This window comes from Amblyomma mixtum, chromosome 3, assembly GCF_055824585.1.
Source record: "Amblyomma mixtum isolate Tamu chromosome 3, ASM5582458v1, whole genome shotgun sequence".
Taxonomy (NCBI): Eukaryota; Metazoa; Arthropoda; class Arachnida; order Ixodida; family Ixodidae; genus Amblyomma; species Amblyomma mixtum.
The window spans coordinates 22,552,494-22,572,494 of record NC_143014.1 but is presented as its reverse complement, the minus strand read 5'-3'; the positions used below and the strand labels follow the sequence as shown (position 1 = coordinate 22,572,494).

The 20,001-nt window shown below is 47.6% G+C and overlaps 1 protein-coding gene across 1 annotated transcript in view; it reads right to left on the bottom strand.

Moving 5' to 3' along the window:
• Window positions 1–2,181: 2,181 nt before the first annotated feature.
• Window positions 2,182–20,001, bottom strand: part of LOC149349420 (protein Skeletor, isoforms B/C-like) — a 30,646-nt gene continuing 12,826 nt past the window's right edge. The window contains exons 5-10 of the mRNA XM_089578349.1: window positions 19,228–19,393; window positions 13,992–14,067; window positions 8,436–8,632; window positions 6,450–6,512; window positions 5,610–5,664; window positions 2,182–2,280 (exon numbers count right to left, since the gene is read on the bottom strand). Of these exons, the coding sequence (XP_089434475.1) occupies window positions 5,636–5,664; window positions 6,450–6,512; window positions 8,436–8,632; window positions 13,992–14,067; window positions 19,228–19,393 (531 nt within the window). The 3' untranslated portion in view covers window positions 2,182–2,280; window positions 5,610–5,635. The remainder of the gene's footprint in view (window positions 2,281–5,609; window positions 5,665–6,449; window positions 6,513–8,435; window positions 8,633–13,991; window positions 14,068–19,227; window positions 19,394–20,001) is intronic.

Here is a 20,001-nt window from a genome sequence, read left to right as displayed (position 1 = left end):
GTAAAGAGACCCAGGTGGTCGACATTATCCGGAGCTCTGTACTACTCCGTTCCTCATAACCTGAGTCGTTTTGGGGCTCTGAACCCCATAAAAACACACAAAACAAATTTTCCTACCGGAGTGGCGGGTGTCCCTTCCCCTTGGAAGTCGCACGGAAGTAAGCCCTTGCACGTGTGCGCGCCTCTGTATTTGTGCTTCGGTGTTTTTAGTGGCCGTTTGTCAATGAAGCTGAGAACAACCAAGACAGTGGACGAGAAAACTACGAGCGGCGAGCAGTGTGCGTGCGGTTGCTCGACTGTGCGGATGCGCGAGCAAGATGGAGCGAGGTGTATGAAGCTGCGAGCGTGCATTTATCTTGTAAATAAGTTTTCGTTGTATGTATAGACATCATTTGTTTTCAACGTACGCGTTCAACCGTTTTTCCAATCAATGTGTGTGATGAGTGTGCACCGAGAGCGTGTAATGAAGCACAGAAATGAATTTATCACCCGTGTAATCACGCAATTCGCCCAGAAAAATCCGTGGAGTCTACAGTTGCTGTTCAAGGAAGACTGACTGAGTGACTGTAGTTGCGTGTTTGTGACCATATTGTGCTGTGTGCTGGTCATCAATCCGGGTGAGTCGAGAACCCGTATGCAGCAATACTGAGGACTCTTCTCCACGAAGTGACAGTATATTTTTGGATTTTTTATTAATTTTAATTGTTTCTTCGTTGATAAACTGCAATGTATCTCTCCTAGCCACACTTTAATTTGCAGTTTGTAATTTTTATTTCATGTGTGTATTTCACTTATTTTTTATTTATATATAAATAAATAAATTCATACCGCAAATAGTGCCTTTTTGCTACGAACATGCCCCCCCCCCCCCCCCCCCCCCCCTCCGGCGCCAACAACCAATGGGGCCCCCCCCCTGCAAAAAATTCTGCGGACGCCCTTGGTTCAGAATCCTCTTCAGTGCACCTTTAATGGCGCCACTTTCGAATGAACTCATTCTTCTTGAAAAAAAAAAATCAATGGCGTGCATTTACGATACGAGATGCGAGCTCCGATACAACAGGCCCCCTGATCATCCCCAGAACAAGTTCATGGCAGCGCAACGTTCACCTGGACGAGAGAACGCCGCTGTGGTCGATATACGCCCCCCCCCCCCCCCCTCCCCCCTCCGTTTGCTTTAGTATGGCGCCAGCGTCCACCAGCGAACCAACATACGTGCCGCGCTTCATTGCATCATGTGACGCGGGGATGCGCAACAAGCACAGCCTCCCTTAAACTGGAATTCAGGGAAGCACGACGCCAGACCAGTCATAAGCGGGCGCGCCAAGGCACGCGCGGCTACACACTACACGTGAGGAGGGTGCCCTGTGAAGGGGGGATGTATAGTTCCTTCCATCGATGGCGACAGAGCTAATTTTTCGTGCAGGAGAACCTGCAGCCGACCTCGGGGAGAGAAAAAGAATTGGACAGTTTCGGCTCACTTCATCAGTGCTAGCACGGAGGCGCAGCACTTACTCCTCACACACAAATTGGCTTGTCGATCCTGAGAACGACGAAGCGGCAGATTCCCCTCAGCGGAGACCCTCCAGCCAAAGGATTTTCGTGACGCCGCGGTTATTCCCCATTCGTGTGCCACCCCCTCGGACTTAACTCTAGCAGGTCAAAGGGGATCGGCGAAGGGGGAGAATTGGTCTACGCCATTGGATGAAGGGACTGCTTTGAGGAGCACTTTCGGCTTCGTTCTCGAGTTGCATCTGACTATACTACCCTGCACCGGGGCAAATGAGGGGGGGAAATGGAGAAGAAAAGAGAGCTGATCAATTATATATAAAAAAAGAATTTCCTGCCGCACAAGTCCGATATCCTTCGGACTCGGGTGGTGAGAGCAGCAGCATACATGGCGAGCCCTTTAATTAACGCTCAGCAGCAGCGTCTCTCGTAGGCCGTGATAGCCGCTTCCACCCGTGGTATTTGTGCGTCCTCTGCAGTCCTCTCTTCCGCGGCCCCACGACATCTCCGTTTGCCAGTCGTCTATACTACGTTCACTTGCCGCGTTATCGGACCCCACGAGACCTTGGCGAAAACCACGGCCAGCCAGTTGACAGCGACTGAGAAAATGGCAGAACGAGATGCAGTAGCGGCTCCGCGACGTAGCAGCGCTTCTCGGAGCCTTGAGGCAAAGAGGTCAACTTGGTGAAGCTTTTATTCCATTTGGAAGAAACTCGTACACAAGCATGCCGCGCTGGGCACCAACATCCAGGAACCACCAGAAGCATTGGCTGCCCTGCGAAGGGAAGCGTGAAATTAGGTTGTGTGGTTTGAGGGGCTCCTCCACATCGCCTCCATCTAAACGCGGCAGGGACTGACACAGTAGCCGAGCGCGCCAACCACTGAGCCATCGCGGCGTGGTTGAGGAAGAGTAAAAGAGGGGGATGGGAATAGAACACGCGCGCTATAAAGCCAGGAGTCCAAAACAGACTGGGTGGTTAAGCGTCATAACAGTTACTGCGGGCTCCCGGAGAATCTTGCAATCTTAGAGCAAAGCAAGAAGCTGTGGCCTAATGCGCTGCCGGTAGGAAAAAGCAGTGCTGTATTGCTTCGCTCAGTGTCCGCTGTTTTTTTGCGGCACAAATCCGTGAAGGAGAGAAAAAAAGAACACGGCTGCAGACAGCTGTTGTATATTACTATGGAAGAGACGGGAGCACTGCAGCCATAGCGTTTCTTGCAACGACGCACCTTCTCATTTAGGAAGGCTGCCGTTATTTTATTCGTCCACGCGAAGGCAGCGTAAAGGCTTGCCGTAATTTCATTACTGCTCCGGGGTTACGGCAGTTCCCAAGTTGGTTCCCGCTGCACGCCGTCACATTCGCTCAGCGCTTTTCGCATGGGATACACGATGTGGAAACCCCCACGGTGCGTTCCGCTCTGCAGAAGCTAAGCAAGTTGCGCTCTGTGCTGCTAGAAGGCGGAAGGCCTGTGCACTGAAACGGCAGTATTCAAATTTCTGAGGAAATTTAACACAGAAAATTGTTACAGCCTTGCTTTAGTCATATCTACAACGTCAGTTGTAATTCATAAATTGAATTTAACATCTTCCATGGTTGGCAGGTGGAAAAGTGGAGAGAGGGAAGAGAGTGCGGGAGGCGACGGGAAGTGGCTTGGGAGGTTATGTGGCGCAACCTGAAAGTGGCTGCAGGGGCTCCGGAACATTTTTTTTAGTTCAAGACCAGGAGGTATTTTTGTGTTTTTAGTTATGTTTTTTCTACTTATTTGTTAATTTCGTATTTTCCTTTTGTTTTTGCTTTTCCGACATTTTATTTGTTATGACATTTGATTGGGAACTGTTCTAAAATAAATGCATTTATAGTCCTTCTTTAAGAATGTTCGGGAATTTCAGGTGTTCTCAAACCATGCGCATGCCCTGTGAACTGAGAAAGCCAGGAGCTTTATATGCTCCAGCCCGCTGTTTCCGCTGTTTCCGCTGTTTCCAAGACTGACTTTTTTACTACTGCGTCTAAACACAATTACGCGGCTCTCTTCCACCCGTCATGTTTCGCCCTTGGGTAGCGTAAGAAAAAATGCGCTCCACCCTAATCCACTGCTACACTCTGACTGGTAGTTCAATCGGTGGGGGATAACAATCTAAACTATTTCCCGGCATCAAGCGCGCCAAACTCTGCAGCCTTAATTGTTCATCAGTTTGAGCCTCTTCGACAACTTTGCAATGCTTAACATTTTAGGTGCACCCCAGCCCTTGCTGCAGTTGCTTCTGTGCGCGGCGTCAACCTGCAGCATGGATATTGTGCACGAAGAACGTCTGTTGTTTCGTCTGCGTCCGTGTGACGTTCCCGGCTTTCAATATTTCACCTCAACACAATCGACTGTGTTGCTCAACGATGCGCCATGTCGAAGTGAGGAGAGACGAGCTAACACAGCGGCCAATGGGTCAAACATAGCTGAATAAGGGAAGCTGAAGGCTTGCTCACCACTTGCTGGACCTGAGGCCACATCTACGTCTGGCGGATAGCGGCGTCAAATCGTCTCTCTGATCACTGATGGGCCACGGCCGTTTGTCTTAGTCATAGAAGGCTACGTCGTCGTCTCGACTTTCGTCTACACCTTGTCTACTCACACACCAGCAAGTAGCGCGACCAGTTTTAGTTGATTCGTTCTGGTCGCTCGTGACTTGGCTGTGGTACCGCAAGCGTAACGAATAATTAAAACCTGTAGCGCGACGTCCGCAACCCGTCGATGTGAACATGCCTTTACATGGGCTGAAGGTTTGCAGCTTTTCGTTCTTTTGCTGTTATCAATCCACACTTTGGCCACCGGAGGAAGCGGGCATCTTCAAGCACGTTCCTCCTCCCTCTTGCCCACTGGGCGTTATCCTCCGTGTGGGGAAAAGGCATTGTGCCCTTCTCCCAACGAGTTGTTGTGTGCGGAAGAAGCATACGACTCTCTAGTCTATCACAGAAGAAAAGGTGGTTTGTGTTTACTCTCAAAACGGCGTTCCTTCTTTAGCTCCTACCCTGTCCACTATGCTCTCTGTACCTCTTCCCCTTGCCGGACCAATTAGCTGAGCATATAGCCTTCCCACAGTTTAGAGTGTGCAAATCGGGCATTGCGGTGCGCACCTATGCGCATTTCCTACGGGGCTAAAACGGTTTCCCCGAGAAAATTTCTTGCTCCGACGGGCAGTTGTCCCCTCCCTCTCCCGTCAAATCTTCCTCCTGTGTACATACACTCCGAGTTCACAGTTACCCTGGCAAAACTATTGCAAAGCAATTTTGGAAGTTCAAACACAAGGAAACCATATTTCATTTTCCAAACTTACTGATTCTGGCGCCCCGCACGACAGATAATGTAACGGAAAAGTGCTAGAAAGCAAGGAAACGGTGCTTGCTCATACAGAATAAGCTATAAGAGGTATATTTTTTATTACCCACAGAATCTGTAAAAATTTGGTGTCCTTTAGACCGCGCATGCGAGGAATGACCTGAATAGAAAATACTGCGCATAGTCTCAGCGCTTATCAGACTGGTGAAGTAGGATCCATCAATGGACACCTTTTGTTGGAATATACTCGCGCTAGACTATTGAAAGAAATCTGATTAATTAGGTTAAGGAGCAAATGAGGTCAGTCTGTTTTACGTTATTGGAATTAAATCATGAATCCGACATCAGTGCAAACAGTTCCCTGGTTGCCTGCCGTGTAAGGAGGAGGTTATAACGAGGAATGCGCAACCGGAGGTTCCCTGCAGGGCTGTATGGCTAAACCAAAGCCACAACAGCTTTCGCTGATTCATTCGCTAAGCCTAAAGCTATACATTTTTTTATGTTTATTTGCAAAAGCGCAACAGAACATACTAGCCGCTTCGGTACCTAACATCAAACGGCATTCACTTAGCCTTACCTCACTAAAATGCTAGCCCTATCTTTAAAGTTTTGTGCATGTTGGCTAGAGTTGTTAAACACTGACCGCGATGGTTGTGGTTACGCACATGCACCAGGGAAGCCGATTTGATGGAGCAGAAGCGTGTTTTTCTGCCTCGTCTGAGACTGTTCTGAACAAGTGCGTTGCAAGTGGGAGAGATAGCACAGAGAAATACTTGCCAAGAGTCCGCAGAAGGCGGCCATTATCAGCAGGTCCTGGCGCGTATAACCCCACCTGGAACAAAGGAAACAAATAAGGCGCCCACCACGGGCCACTCGACACCGCCGCTACAGGCGAATGACGGGAGGGTCGAAGGAGGGAATGATCGATTCAAGGCGGAGACCGCGACTCAAGTTTCTGAGAATTCGTAGTGCTATTATGGACACAAAAATCAGCAGCCCATCACCATAGAAACCGATACTGAGTCCCTTCATTCACTGATATACAAACACCTGCAAACTGCCCCACGAATAGAGTGATAAATTTACGCGCAAAGGGAATATGTCGTGAAGGAGTCGTTGACGGGCTTGCAGTGCATTCGAGCGCTTGTTTTCGCAGCCCCATCGTTTGCCCTTCCTCTACGATTTGCGGATTGAGCGGCTCTCTCCCGGCGTCAAACTTCAGGCTTAGTTTGCTCATTGGTAAACACTGAAGCAAGAAAGGCTTTGGAACAACACAGGTGTTGCCGACCTGTACCGTTACTCTTCGGGCGCTTTACCAGCCAGGAACCTACATTGGCTAAATCTGATGTGCCACGCCATTGTTTGGATTCCCTAGCGCGCGCCACTATTGGGATAGCCGGGATACGACCTCGGAAGAGATCTGCCCGAAATAAAAATTGCTGCGACGGAGCCTTCTTTGAAGAATCAAGTACACTTGTGAACTTCCCGCCGTCATTTGCCTATGATGTGGTAGCGTTTTTCAGACGCAGCGGAGAGGTCAGAAAAAAGTGGCGTTGGGTATTTAGGAGCAGAGGGATCGTAAGAAGGCCCAGGATGGCATTCGGAGAAGCCGCTCACCAGAGAGGGCGGCCACCAGGCAAACCAGTAGCGCCAGCGTCGAGGGGGCCCCGGGCACCGCGCCTGCGAAACAGATACACGCACATAAACAAAGAAAGCTCGGCAGCTAGACGTCGACTGTTGTGGAACATGGCCGGATTTGTGGGAAACGCTTGAAGGAACGAATCCGCCGCTGTCAAGGTGTGACCATGCGAATTTCATTAAGGAGAGCTCTGCGTAAACTTTCGGACGTGCCTCACAGGGGCACTGGCAAGAACTCTAGGGCCCCTTTTGTCGCAGCAGGCGGCATACGTCAAACATCGTTTTATTTCGCGGGGCGACAGCTTCAACGCAACACCCCACAACACGTGAGTGCGAGTGTGAACGAGCAGACAAGCGACAATACCGTGCCACTACAAGTTGGTCGGGAGTAATTATGGCAAGGACTCTATAGCGTCGATGACGCGCTCGACAAGCGCTGGCTGGCCAGCAGGAAACCTCGAGCGGATCGCCGAGGCGGAGCGCACCTTGTGGAGCAAGCAACCGATTCCTCGGATCCTTCAAGTTTCACCCGACTTTCGTTATGGACATATGCGCTGAGCAGATCTGCGTTGCCGCATCAGCGAAAGCCTGCTACTGAAACGGACAGCTGCGTGTCTACGACACAAAACTCTTGGGCCTTGATTCACCGGGTGGTTATCGCACGATGGGTGTATTCAATATGCCAATATGGCCTGACACAAAGTTGTGTTGGAGCGTCGAAGCGTTCCCGGCCTCGGCGGCGCGGAGCGCGCAATACTGCGAGGCCCGTGGTTCTTTTTTTTTATCAAATAAATGTGTGCAGTTGATACAGTAAAAGTTTAGGGTTTATGGGGGTTTAACGTCCCTAAGCGACTCAGGCTATGAGGGACGCCGCAGTGGAGGGCTCCGGAAATTTCGACCACCTGCACTCGTAAAAAAAAAGTTAGTAAGAAGGTAGTAAGTGCAGCAGTTACCAACTCTGACTTCATTTTACTACTTTTTATCAGCTATTTACTACCCTCTTCAAGGTATAGCTAGTAAAAGTAGCCCTTGCTACCTCTTTGCCATCTATAGTCGCTAGTTTCTACCTAGTTAGTAACCGTTCCGTTAACCCCAAAATAAAGTAAAATAATATAAACTCACACAGATTGTCGTGCTAATAAATTGGTTTTGTAATTAAACATTTCTGCAGGGACATATGGTTAGGTACACTAGGCTTTTTCTACAATCTCAACTTCATAATTAATGCTGGGTAAGAGCCACTAGCCCGTAAATGAGAGTCTAATTTACGGAGTATATACTGCTGAGAAAGATTTCCCTAGATTGTGACTTTCTTATTTGTGCTTTTCCCTGCATTCTGAACTTTTGTGTGCGCACGGTAAGGTTGTTGATGCCATCACCTCGCATAATTTCTACATGTAATGCGCGATAAGCTTAAACATAAGTGTGTCATTTACGGCCAGCACGCTGTAAAGCTGTCTGGATTCCGGAATTAGTCAAATTGACTGTGAAGCTTGTTTATTTTTAGAGTACGCATAAATTTTACAAGCCACGCCAGCACACCGTACGATGAATCTAGCAACATATGCGAGTTTCTATTCATTTTCTTGCTAAATACTACTAGCTTCCCGTCACTAACTGCAGGTAGCAGCCGTTACTAACTCAATGGGTTAGTAACTGTTACTAACATTCCCGTTACTAACTGCAGTTACTAACAGGGTAGTAACATATGTGTCAACCAGTTACTACCCCAAAAGTTAGTAAGTACCGCTACCTTTTTGCTAACAGTGTGGGGCTCTTTGATGTACACTGACATCGCACAGCATACGGGCCTCTAGAATTTCTCCTCCAAAAAAAATTCTAGCCGCCGCGGCCGGGATCGAACCCGCGCTTTCGGGTCAGCAGCCGAGCACCATAACCTCTGATCCATCACGGCTGTGATAAAATAAAGAGCTGGAGAAATCAACGTTATCGGTGCGTGCATACCAGCAGATGCCGGGGCCACCGACGACGGATTGTGGACAGGCAGCTTTTCGGCAACCGCGGTGTCGATTGCGATGTCAGCGAAGCTCGACTCCGCTTGCGTGCAGAACACCGAGAACCAGCGGTACTCGTTCCAGTGGTGGCCGTCGGGGAGCCGCAGCGTGATGTCTCTCCTGTCGTAGCGGCCGAGCTTGGTGTCCCTGCGCGGAACGCGCCTTGTTTAAGGGAGAGTGACTCATTTCGAACGCAAACGAGCGTAACAGAAGAATTTTCAGTGGACGTCGTTCTCTGACTCGATTTTGCACACAAGAAAAAAAAAATTGCTGAGGCTCAGCTTGGCTAAGCCTGGGGAATGCGAAGCATATTAGTGGCTAGGCTTGGTAATACATGGCTTTCCTTGGTTGAATACTTGGTCATTTTAATACAACCACTAGAAGCTTTCGTCGTGGGGGAAGACAACGGCATGGCTACAGCGGAACGCCGACTAACCCCGAGACGCGCGTTGGGTGAGCGCCTGGATTGCCACGGAAGCCGCGTCTGCCTGCCCGGTGGAGCGAGCGTTTCACCTACACCGAGTGTGAACGCGCGTTCGAAATGCGCGGGTGTGACGGCTAGGGGTCCCACGGCGACGGCGCGAGGTGGAGGCCGGCTCTCTCATCCGATGTCACGTGGTGTGACGTCACGGTGTCACGTGGGGGTCCCACGGCGACGGCGTGAGTGGCAGCTTTAGCAATATGCTTCGCATAAAAATTCGCCCGTGCAGGCAGGCAATCTCGAATGTAGGACAACTGCACCGAATCATTGCTTACAGAAAAAAATGGCGAGAATGTTTACTACATTCGAATCCGTGCGAATTTCTGTGATATCTGAGTGTGCTGATGTCGTGAAAGTGTTATTACTAATTGCTGGTGATGTTGAACTAAATCCTGGCCCTGGCCCTGGTACGAGGGCTAATACACAAAGCATGGATCTAGAAGAAATATCAAAGCTGCTTCGCGACGTACACTCAAGAACTGTCGCGGTGCAAAACAGCCAAGAGCTACTTCAAGCTTCAGTTACTGAAATTAGCAATAAGCAAGATAGCTTAGGTCAAAAACTGACAGAAGTTGTCGACCGGCTAACATGCCTGGAAGAAAAGGTGTCTGTTATCGACACTCTGCAAACTGATATGCTGGCGACACAAGAAAATATTGAAACCCTCCAGCAGGAATGTGCTAACTTACACGCACGCCTAGATGACGCCGAAGATAGATCCAGGCGCAATAATCTAATCTTCTATAACATACCTGAAGTGCCCCAAGAAAGCCCATCGGACGCTGAACAAAAGTTAATTTCAGTACTCTCCGAATTACCAGCCTTTTCTTCTTTAAGCTCCGATGACATTGAGCGTGCACATCGGCTCGGACGTGCCGGAGAGAATTCTTGCAGGCCCATTATCGCCAAGTTTGTTCATTCCAAGACTAAGGATCTAATTCTGTCCAATCGAGACACGATAAAAAAGAACAAGGTTTCTGTCGGCGAAGACTTCTGTCCCTCAACTAGGCTAGCTAGAAAAACGCTTTTACAATTTGCCAAGACTCGCAGCACGTCATACCAGTTGAAGTATAAAAGGCTCCACATGAACGGGAAGTGCTACACCTACAACCCTACCACGAAAACCGTCATTGAATCTCAACTAAACAAGGCTGTGACCACCCAGAAACCTGTCGCTGAGCTTGCGCTATCCTCTAGCCCTTCTCCCAGTGGCGTCATCCAACCTTCTAGTTTATCACCTTAGCGGTCACAGAGGGGTCGTGGACCTTTTAATGAGCTTTCTGTTGTGTATACTAATATTCGAAGTGTCCTGAAAAACCGTGAACAGTTAAGTTCATTTATTGATTCTTGTGCAGCCCACGTAGTAGTACTAACAGAAACATGGCTCTCAAGCAAAATACGCGACCATGAAATTTTAGAATGTAACAAACGCTACAACTTTTACCGTAATGATAGAAATTGCAGGCCAGGTGGCGGAGTACTAATTGCCGTAGACCATAACATATCCTCATGCGCAATACATGTGACAAGCAATCTAGAAATAACGTGGGTTTTATTAAACATAAAAGGCAGGAAGATCACAGTCGGTGTATGTTATCGTCCACCACCCAGAGACCTCGAATTCATTAACAACCTACACGATGTCATTAATCTAATATGTGTTCGGTATCCTGGTTCTCCTATTTTTCTTTTGGGTGATTTTAATTACCCTAATATCTCCTGGGGCGTGGATGGCCCCAGTAGTCTTCCTACTGATTCAGAATCTAAATCTTTTATTAACTTGTGCTCAACGTTCCATTTTTCTCAAATCGTCACACTGCCTACAAGATGCACTAGTCATTCTGAAAACACTCTTGACCTTATCTTAACTACATGCCCTGAATCAATTTCAAACCTCAGCATTCTTCCAGGACTTAGCGACCACTCACTCCTTGAATTTACGCTCGGATTCCCTGCCCCCCGAGCAGGAAAAAAAATGAAGATTGTTAGGAATTACAGCCGAGGAAATTACGACGAAATTAATCGTGCATTATCTTCTTTTTGTGACGAATTTTTGAGAAATTTTGAACGTCGCAGCCTACAATTAAACTGGGACTTGTACAAAACCAAAACAGCCGAGCTCATCAACAAGCACATCCCCATACGAGTAATTAAGTGCACCAAATCACCATGGTATAATAAAGCTCTCGGAAGACTAGCCAATAAAAAGAAGCGTTTATACCGCCTAGCTAAAACCTCAAAACTATCAGAGCGATGGCAAGCCTATCGCACCGCGAATGCTAGTTACAGTCGCGCTTTACGGGAATCCAAACGCTATTTCTTTCAACATACCCTCCCCAATCTGCTACGTTCAAATCCTCGACAGTTCTGGCGAACAGTAAAAGGCCCTGAAAGCGATAGGATGATTATTAACTCCAGTGATGGTCTACCGTTAACAGATGAACAATGTGCCTCTACATTCAACGATTTTTTTGCAGCATCGTTCTCTAGTCATGCAGACGTCCCTAAACCTCTGTTCGACATACCTCCGCTATCGCCAATGCCTCCCATCACAGTTAATCCAGCTGGTGTCGAAAAGATTATTGATTGCCTGAAGCTCTCTTCTGCTTCTGGTCCTGATGGTATCACGTCAAAATTCCTTAAAAACACCAAATTTTATTCATCTATCATCTTAACAAAACTTTTCGACCAATCTTTATCCACCGGCTTGGTTCCTGATGATTGGGCGGTAGGGAAGGTGGTTCCCACACATAAAAATGGTGACAAGCATGATGTTAAAAACTATCGCCCCATATCTTTGACATGTGTTCCATGCAAAATTCTTGAGCATATCATATCATCCCAAATCGCTACCCATCTTGATTCTCAATCTTTTTTTCATAGTTCCCAACATGGCTTCAGAAAATATTATTCATGTGAAACGCAGCTGGCATCTTTCACTCACTTTCTTCACAGCGTCCTCGACCACGGCGGTGTTGTCAACTGCATATTTTTAGACTTTTCTAAGGCTTTTGACAAGGTATCACACACTCTACTCCTCTTTAAATTACACCAACTTAACCTGGATCCCAACGTTTTTGCATGGTTGAGAAGTTTTCTTACTAATCGCTCCCAATACGTAACGATTAACGAAATCGACTCCAATTATGTCCCCGTTGATTCCGGCGTGCCACAAGGCTCCGTTCTTGCTCCCTTGCTCTTTCTAATTTACATAAATGACTTACCCACCAAAATTCAATCTCGCGCTGGCCTTTTCGCAGATGACTGTGTAATTTATCGTGAAATAACCAATCCTAATGACGAAAAGATTCTGCAATCAGACCTTAACGCAGTAACTGCATGGTGTCAGGATTGGTTAATGACTCTTAACTCTAACAAGTGTAACTTAATGCATGTATCTCGAATTAACTCTAATGTTTCTTCTTATATTCTTCAGGATTCCCCGCTTGAACAGGTAACATCTTACAAATACTTGGGCGTCTTATTTTCATCCAAATTATCATGGGAACAGCACATCAACTATATAACTAGCAACGCTAACAGATCTCTAGGCTATCTGAAACGTAATTTTGCGAACATTTCTTCATCTCTTAAATTACAATTTTATAAAACACTTATCCGTCCAAAGCTTGAGTATGCTGCTTCTGTATGGGATCCCGGCCTTGATCATCTGGTAACAACCATCGAAGCTCTTCAGAATCGGTCTGCTCGCTACATTCTCAGTAATTATCATCGTACTGCCAGCACAACTAACATGAAAAACACATTACACCTACCTCCACTCTCCTTGAGACGCCAGATACAGCGACTTTGTTTGCTCCATAAAATATACTACCACGACACACTTCACAATCTTTTACTCCACCGGCCCTCTTATGTGTCACATCGCGTGGACCATCGTCATAAAATTGGATCTTTCGCATGCCACACGAATACCTTTCATAATTCATTTCTCCCGCGCTCAATAACAGAGTGGAACCACCTTCCCGAAGATCTTGTGTCTATTACTGATGTTACATTGTTCAAAAATGCCTTAAAAGCTCATTTTGGTGTTCCTGATTAATCGTTACGCACTGTTTATTTATTTTTTACCCCCGTATTACTACTTGTATTGTGTTCTACAGTTATATTTTGGTGTTCCTTACTTGTAGTACTTGTATTGAATTCTTGGATGTTTATTGTTACCTTCTGGTGTTCCTTACTATTTTTGCACTGTTTTTGACACCCCTATATATATGTGTATATATATGTGCCTGTGCTTTTATCTTAATTATGTTGAGTATTCCACTCCCCTCTGTAACGCCCGACCCGGGCCCTGAGGGTATTCGAAATAAAAATAAAAAATAATAAAAGCACGGATTTCAGCTACGTAGAGGACGACGGTGAGCAGGCAGTGCGGCGGAACGGAGCGCTCGCGCTTCTGGGACATACAATCGGCAAAAGACGATTTTGCTAGGCTGAACCTCCGGATCAATGCTTTCGTACTAAAATCGATTCCGGCAGTGAAACACGCATTCATACTTTTGACGTCAAAGGAATCCGTGATCATCGTCTGTATAGACTCTTTCAGCACGGGCTCGATGGAAATGCCCCACGGATCCGCGATTAGACGCACTGCATTTCAGGCCTTTTCTAGCGTACAACAGAGTAGAGTATTTGTAACGCAATAATCTACCGATAGAGGCGTCTTGGATTTGTCTTCAGGGTGGCGCATAATTTCACGCTTTTTCTTTCACCGCGACTGCCTGCAACAAAAGAGGGATCAAACTGGTTTGTACGCAGAAGATTCAGAGCTGTCTGGCAGCGTTGCTCTGTTGTACGCTAGAAAAGGCCTGAAATGCAGTTCGTCAAGTACTAGATCCGTGAGGCCTTTCCATCGAGCCCTCGTTGGAAAGACAGAATTTCTGCTGGCAGAGTCGTTCGGGTCGCACCATGTCTAGTACAGAACATGCACGACACTGCGATGCCCCACGCCCTGGTGTCGGGCGAGCATATTAAGTTACGCACAACTCGAGCGCCACATACTTGCCATTCTCGTCCAGAAGCTTGGTCTGCTCTTGGGGCCTGGCGTTAACGGTCGGGGACACCACGAAGAATGCGGCTGCGAAGAAACAGTTCGCGCATAGCCGCGCATGAGCATACGTCGCAGCCGCTCTCGTTTCAACGATGAATGAGGTGCTTGCACTCTTTGGAAAATAGTTTGCTCAATGGCCCGCTAGTCTCGGAGCTCGTGCGTCGCTGCGTGACCTGTTTTCTATGTTGACGAGCCGCGTTGCATCGCCCATACCGCCGCTTAGAAGGCCCAAGGCGTTTCATTGCCGATTTAGAAAGTAAATTACGGTCCATTTGCACAGTGAGGTCCAATGCGAATTAGGTGCGCTAGCACTGTTATGTGGCTATTGCTCTGCATCTTCGTTCAACATCGTTTATCGTGGTTATGTTTTGTTATTCGTGATATTGTTATGCGACTAAAACGGTATATCAAGTGTTTTCTGTGTGCTGCGTGTGTTTGAAAGGCATGGATGAACCACAGTAGGTACATGACACAACGGTCGTTCCACGCAGTTACGGCTCCCGTTCTGAATACAGCCCGGCGTCGTCGGCGGTGAATTGTAAGCAGAGAAGGTGGTGGCCCACCTGCCACTTAATTCACGTGACCTTGTGATGGCATCCCAACCTGCCATGTGCATATACACCTGGTGTTTCAGGGACGCCCTTTCCAAAAATAGGCTAAGGTAAAAAATGCGGTTTTTGCCAGTGAAAACCGGTGGATTGTCATAATTATAGCAAGCAGATTAACTAATGAGTATGGCAGCGATGGCGTAGAGGTAGAGCATCCGAATCGTGTGCAAGAGGACCGGGGTTCGAATCCCGATGCCACGCAATTCTCCACCGGGTTAAAAAAAATCCGTGTGTCGATGGAATTGCATAACCAGGCCAGGATTGCGGCCTGATCTCGGTGACCAGAACCGACAACGCACTTCCTCACTAAAACAGGATTTGGCCGCCCTAGTGTAGTATTTGGCCGCAGCCTTCTATGAACAAACCAATTAACCCTCGGCCCTAAGTCTCCAGTGGCTGCGGAGCAACTCACCAAGGCGGCGGTCAGACCTGTGACGCAGCACAGGGTGGTAAGAGTCTCTGGCTCCGGACAGGCCGGCTTTGGGAACTGATTAGAACATATATATATATATATATATATATAGCTTTGTGTATCTTCTTTCTACTTGATTTGTAACTCGGTTGATTATAAATGTGTTTCCTGTACATAAAAATTTTGAGCAGTTTCTTTTGTCCAATAATGTCGAGTGATAACAGAGGCATAACGTCATGCAAATGTTGATGTATATATTTTGTGACTGTATTTTCCTTTGTGCTTGTGAGTGCGCTCTTCCACTGCTGTTGTGATTAGCTGCCAGGCGATACCGCCGGCAGGGGGCGCAGGGTGGCCCTCAAGCTGCACCAACGCAGCTTTTTGCCTTGCGTCCTCTCTCCTCTGTTACTGATGTAACCTTGTGAGAGTTAATAAAGATGTATGTATGTATGTATGTAACCTGGCAACGTTTAACGCTAGAACCTTATCCAGAGAGGCTAGCTTAGCAGTGCTGTTCGAGGAACTATCGTATATTAAATAGGATGTCATAGGGCTTAGTGAGGTTGGGAGGACAGAAGAGGCGTGTACAGTTCTAAAGGGTGGGCACGTACTGTGTTATCGTGGATTATCTGACAGACGAGATCTAGGTGTGGGATTCCTCATCCATCAGGATACAGCTTGCAACTTAGAGCAGTTTTATAGTACTAAAGGGAGGGTTGCAGCTATCGTAATTAGGCTTAATAAGAGGTACAAGTTGAAGGTGGTGCAGGCCTACGCGCCTACATCAAGCCATGATGACCAGGTTGTTGAATGCTTCTATGAAGATGTGGAATCGGCATTGACCAAAGTAAAATCACAGTACACTGTACTGATGGGCGACTTCAATGCGAAGGTAGGCAAGAAGCAGGCTGGAGACCAGGCGGTAGGCGACTATGGGATACGTTCTAGGAATAGCAGGGGACAGTTATTAGTAGAGTTCGCGGACAGGAATAATTTACGGATCTTGAATACCTTCTTCCGCAAACGAGCAAACAGGAAGTGGACGTGAAAGAGTCCCAATGGTGAGACAAAAATGAAATAGACTTCATACTGTGCGCCCGCCCTGGCATCGTAGAGGATTTGGAGGTCCTCGGAAAGGTGCGTTGTAGCGACCACAGAATGTTAAGGTCTCGTATTAGCTTAGATTTGAAGAGGGAACGGAGGAAACTAATAAAGCGGAAGGCTATTAACGAGTTAGCGTTAAGAGGGAAAGTAGAGGAATTCAGGATTTCGCTGCAGAACAGATTTTCCGCTTTAACTGAAGAAGGCGACCACACTGTTGAAACAATCAACGGTAATCTCACATCTATCGTTACGGAAGTGTGCACGGCAGAAGTAGGTGGTAGGATGGTTCGACTGGATACCGGCAAGCTATCTCAGGAGACTAAAGATCTGATTAGAAACGCCAAAGCATGAGGACGTCTAACTCCACAGACAGAACAGAACTAGCAGAGCTATCGAAGTTAATAAATAAGCTCAAGGTAGCCGACATAAGGAAGTTCAACATGGAGAAAATCGAGCATACCCTAAAGAACGGAGGTGGCCTAAAAGCAGTGAAGATAAAACTAGGAACAGGTAAAAACCAGATGTATGCGCTAAGACACAAATAGCAATATGGATAAGATAGTTAAAGGGCAGCTGCAGAACTTTTTTGAGAATTTCGCGATAATCAAGGATTCAAGTCTATGTAGGCTGTAGGTAAAGCATGCCAAGTGTTTTTGAACTAGCATTTAAAATAGTGAGGTAATCGACGATTGAAATTTGCGCTTCTCCTCAATGCACCAGAGGAGTGCAGGAAAACTCAGCGTGACGTCACGGAAGGTATGATTTCAAATTGCCGCTGTCGTCAGCCACACCCTGCCCTGACAAGTTAGATCCTGCCAAACAACTCTCGGCAGTGTTCGCCTGCGGTGGCGTTGGTTTTTTTCCTTCAAAGCAGGCGTTTGTACGTTGGAAATGCACCGATACCTTCGATGACGTCATCATGCGCCCCCCCCCCCCCCCCCCCTGGCGTTGTGCTCTGCGGAGAAGCTTGAAGGGCGTCCGGATTTTAATCGGCGATTACTTCACTATTTCAAGTGCTAGCCCAAAAAGACTTCGCATGATTTACCTCCGAGTTTCACACATTCGACCCTCTTAAGCTCGTTGATTTCTAAAACCTATGCAGCTTCCCTTTAACATAGTCGAAGAGTTTTACACAAATTTATACAGTAGCGATTATAATCACAACGTTACTCAGAGTGGCAGTCGAGCACAGCAATGGGACCTCCCGCCAATAACGAAGGAGGAAGTAAAGAAAGCCTTAGGAGCAATGCAAGGAGGGAAGGCAGCTGGTGAGGATCAAGTAACAGCAGATTTGTCGAAGGATGGAGGAGAGATTGTGCTAGAAAAATTAGCCACTCTGTATACGCAATGCCTTGTGACCTCGAGAGTACAAGAAGCTTGGAAGAACGCTAACAATATCTTCATTCATAAGAAAGGAGACGTCAAGGACTTGAAAAATTACAGACCGATCAGCTTACTGCCCGTTGCCTACAATGTATTTACTAAGGTAATCGCTAATAGAGTCAGGACAACGTCAGATTTCAATCAACCAAATGACCAGGCAGGCTTTTGTAAAGGATACTCGACAATGGACCATATTCACACTATAAATCAGGTGATAGAGGCATGCGCAGATTATAACGAACCCCTATAAATAGCCTTCATTGATTACGAGGAAGCATTTGACTAAGTGGAAACCTCGGCTGTCATGCAGGAATTTCGGAATTATGGTGTAGAAGAGCGTTATGTGAAAATATTGAAAGATATTTATAACAACTGCTCAGCAACAATAGTCCTCCATAAAGTCAGCAATAAAATTCCATTAAGGAAAGGCGTCAGGCAGGAAGACACGACATCGCCAATGCTATTCACCGCCTGTTTACAGGAGGTATTCCGAGGCCTGAAATGGGAACTATTGGGGATAAGAGTAATGGAGAAACATGGAGGCTAAAAATAGGGTCCAGCTTAAGTTAAAGACAACGCAGCGAGCTATGGAAAGAAAAATGAAAGGTGTAACGTTAAGAGATCGGAAGCGGGAGGAGTGGGTGAGGAAATAAACGCGCGTTAATGCCATCCTAGTCGAAATCAAGAGGAAGAAATTGGCTTGGGCAGGGCATGTAATGCGAAGGCAGGATAACCGGTGGTCCTTAATGGTAACGGAGCGGATTCCAAGAGAAGGCAAACGTAGCAGGGGGCGGCAGAAAGTTAGGTGGGCGGATGAGATTAAGGAGTATGCGGGGATACGATGGCCTCAACTGGCAAAGGACAGGGTTCATTGGAGAGACATAGGAGACCTTTGCCCTGCAGTGGGAGTAGTCAGGTTGATGATGATGATGGTTAACTAATTTCTGCTAATTAACTTTTTAACTATCACATTTAGGCAACTCGTTGCAATTAAAGGTCTGTAACCGGTCGTTATTAATCGCCATAATAGTGCCTTCCTCGCAAGAGTTTGTGTGCATGCGTGCGTGCGTGTGCGTGCGTGCGTGCGTGTGTGTGTGTGTGTGTTTGTGTGCGTGCGTGCGTGCGTGCGTGCGTGCGTGCGTGCGTGTGTGTGTGTGTGTGTGTGTGTGTGTGTGCTTGTGTGTGTGCGTGCGTCCGTTCTTGCGCGGGCGTGCGCGCGCGCGCGAGCAGGTTGCCGCACGAGCAGGTTGCCGCCTGGTGTGGGCCACCTGCCCTAAGCAGGCTTGAGACAAACATCGCCGAAATATGTGTGTGGGGATTTTAGAGCTACCACTCTAGAAATAACCTGCTGTTGGCACAACAGTAGAGCAGCGACCGCACCGTAAATTTATAGCGCCGTTTATCACCATGTCTCAAGGCAATACCCACAGCGCTGTGCGGTTCTGCACCAGCACTTGGCGGATTTTCCTTAACAAATCCGCCTGTTTTATATCAAGGCGGCTTCCGCAAGGTCCCGAGCTTGTCCACACAGAAGTGAGGGGTTTCTCAGCGCCGAGCATTGTGCCACCAAAGCGCCTTTCTTCGGTAACTATACCGAAAGCCTAGACAGAGGGGGACCCTATCGATTAGGGGGATAGGTAATGGCCCCTCGAGTTATTGTCCTGCACGACGTGCACTTACCGGGACCCTGGCCGTCGTAGTTGAACTGCTTCAGCTCGATGGTCGCGCTGTCCTTTAGAACGACCTCGGCGGCTTCTGCCCCGTGCGCTTTGGTTTCTAGCCTTCCCAGGCTCTGCTCCTTCGGTAGCTCGAAGCCACTCGGTATGGTGACATGACCGAAGTTAGCCTGCAGCGATGGTCGGCGTCGGGAGAAGAAACACCCGACGCTGTCGCGTTATCATACACCTCCTGATCTGTCGCAATTCTATGCTTTTGACACACTGTACTGTACTGTACTGTACTGTACTGTACTGTACTGTACTGTACTGTACTGTACTGTACTGTACTGTACTGTACTGTACTACACTGTACTGTACTGTACTGTACTGTACTGTACTGTACTACACTGTACTGTACTGTACTACACTGTACTGTACTGTACTGTACTGTACTGTACTGTACTGTACTGTACTAGGCTGAAGTCCTGTACAATCAAACAACCCTCTCGCACTGTCACGCACGGTGTTCAAAATCGGGCTTTGACTGCTTTTTTTAAACAACCGGCGAGCGGTATACGCGAAAGCCGTTTTCAGCACGTGGTTTACGCGACCAGGCGGATGGAAATTTGGAGGATAACTGTCGTCGTCAGTCTCGTAATTAGCGAACTCAGTTTTAACCCACCGCAGCTTGCGTGCGTGGTCGCATTGGAAACTTAGAGGGCGCTCCGTCTGGTAGAATTCTCCGAGCGTGTTCCGAGATAGTCGCCTCCAGATTTCCAGCGCGTACGCAAGGCGG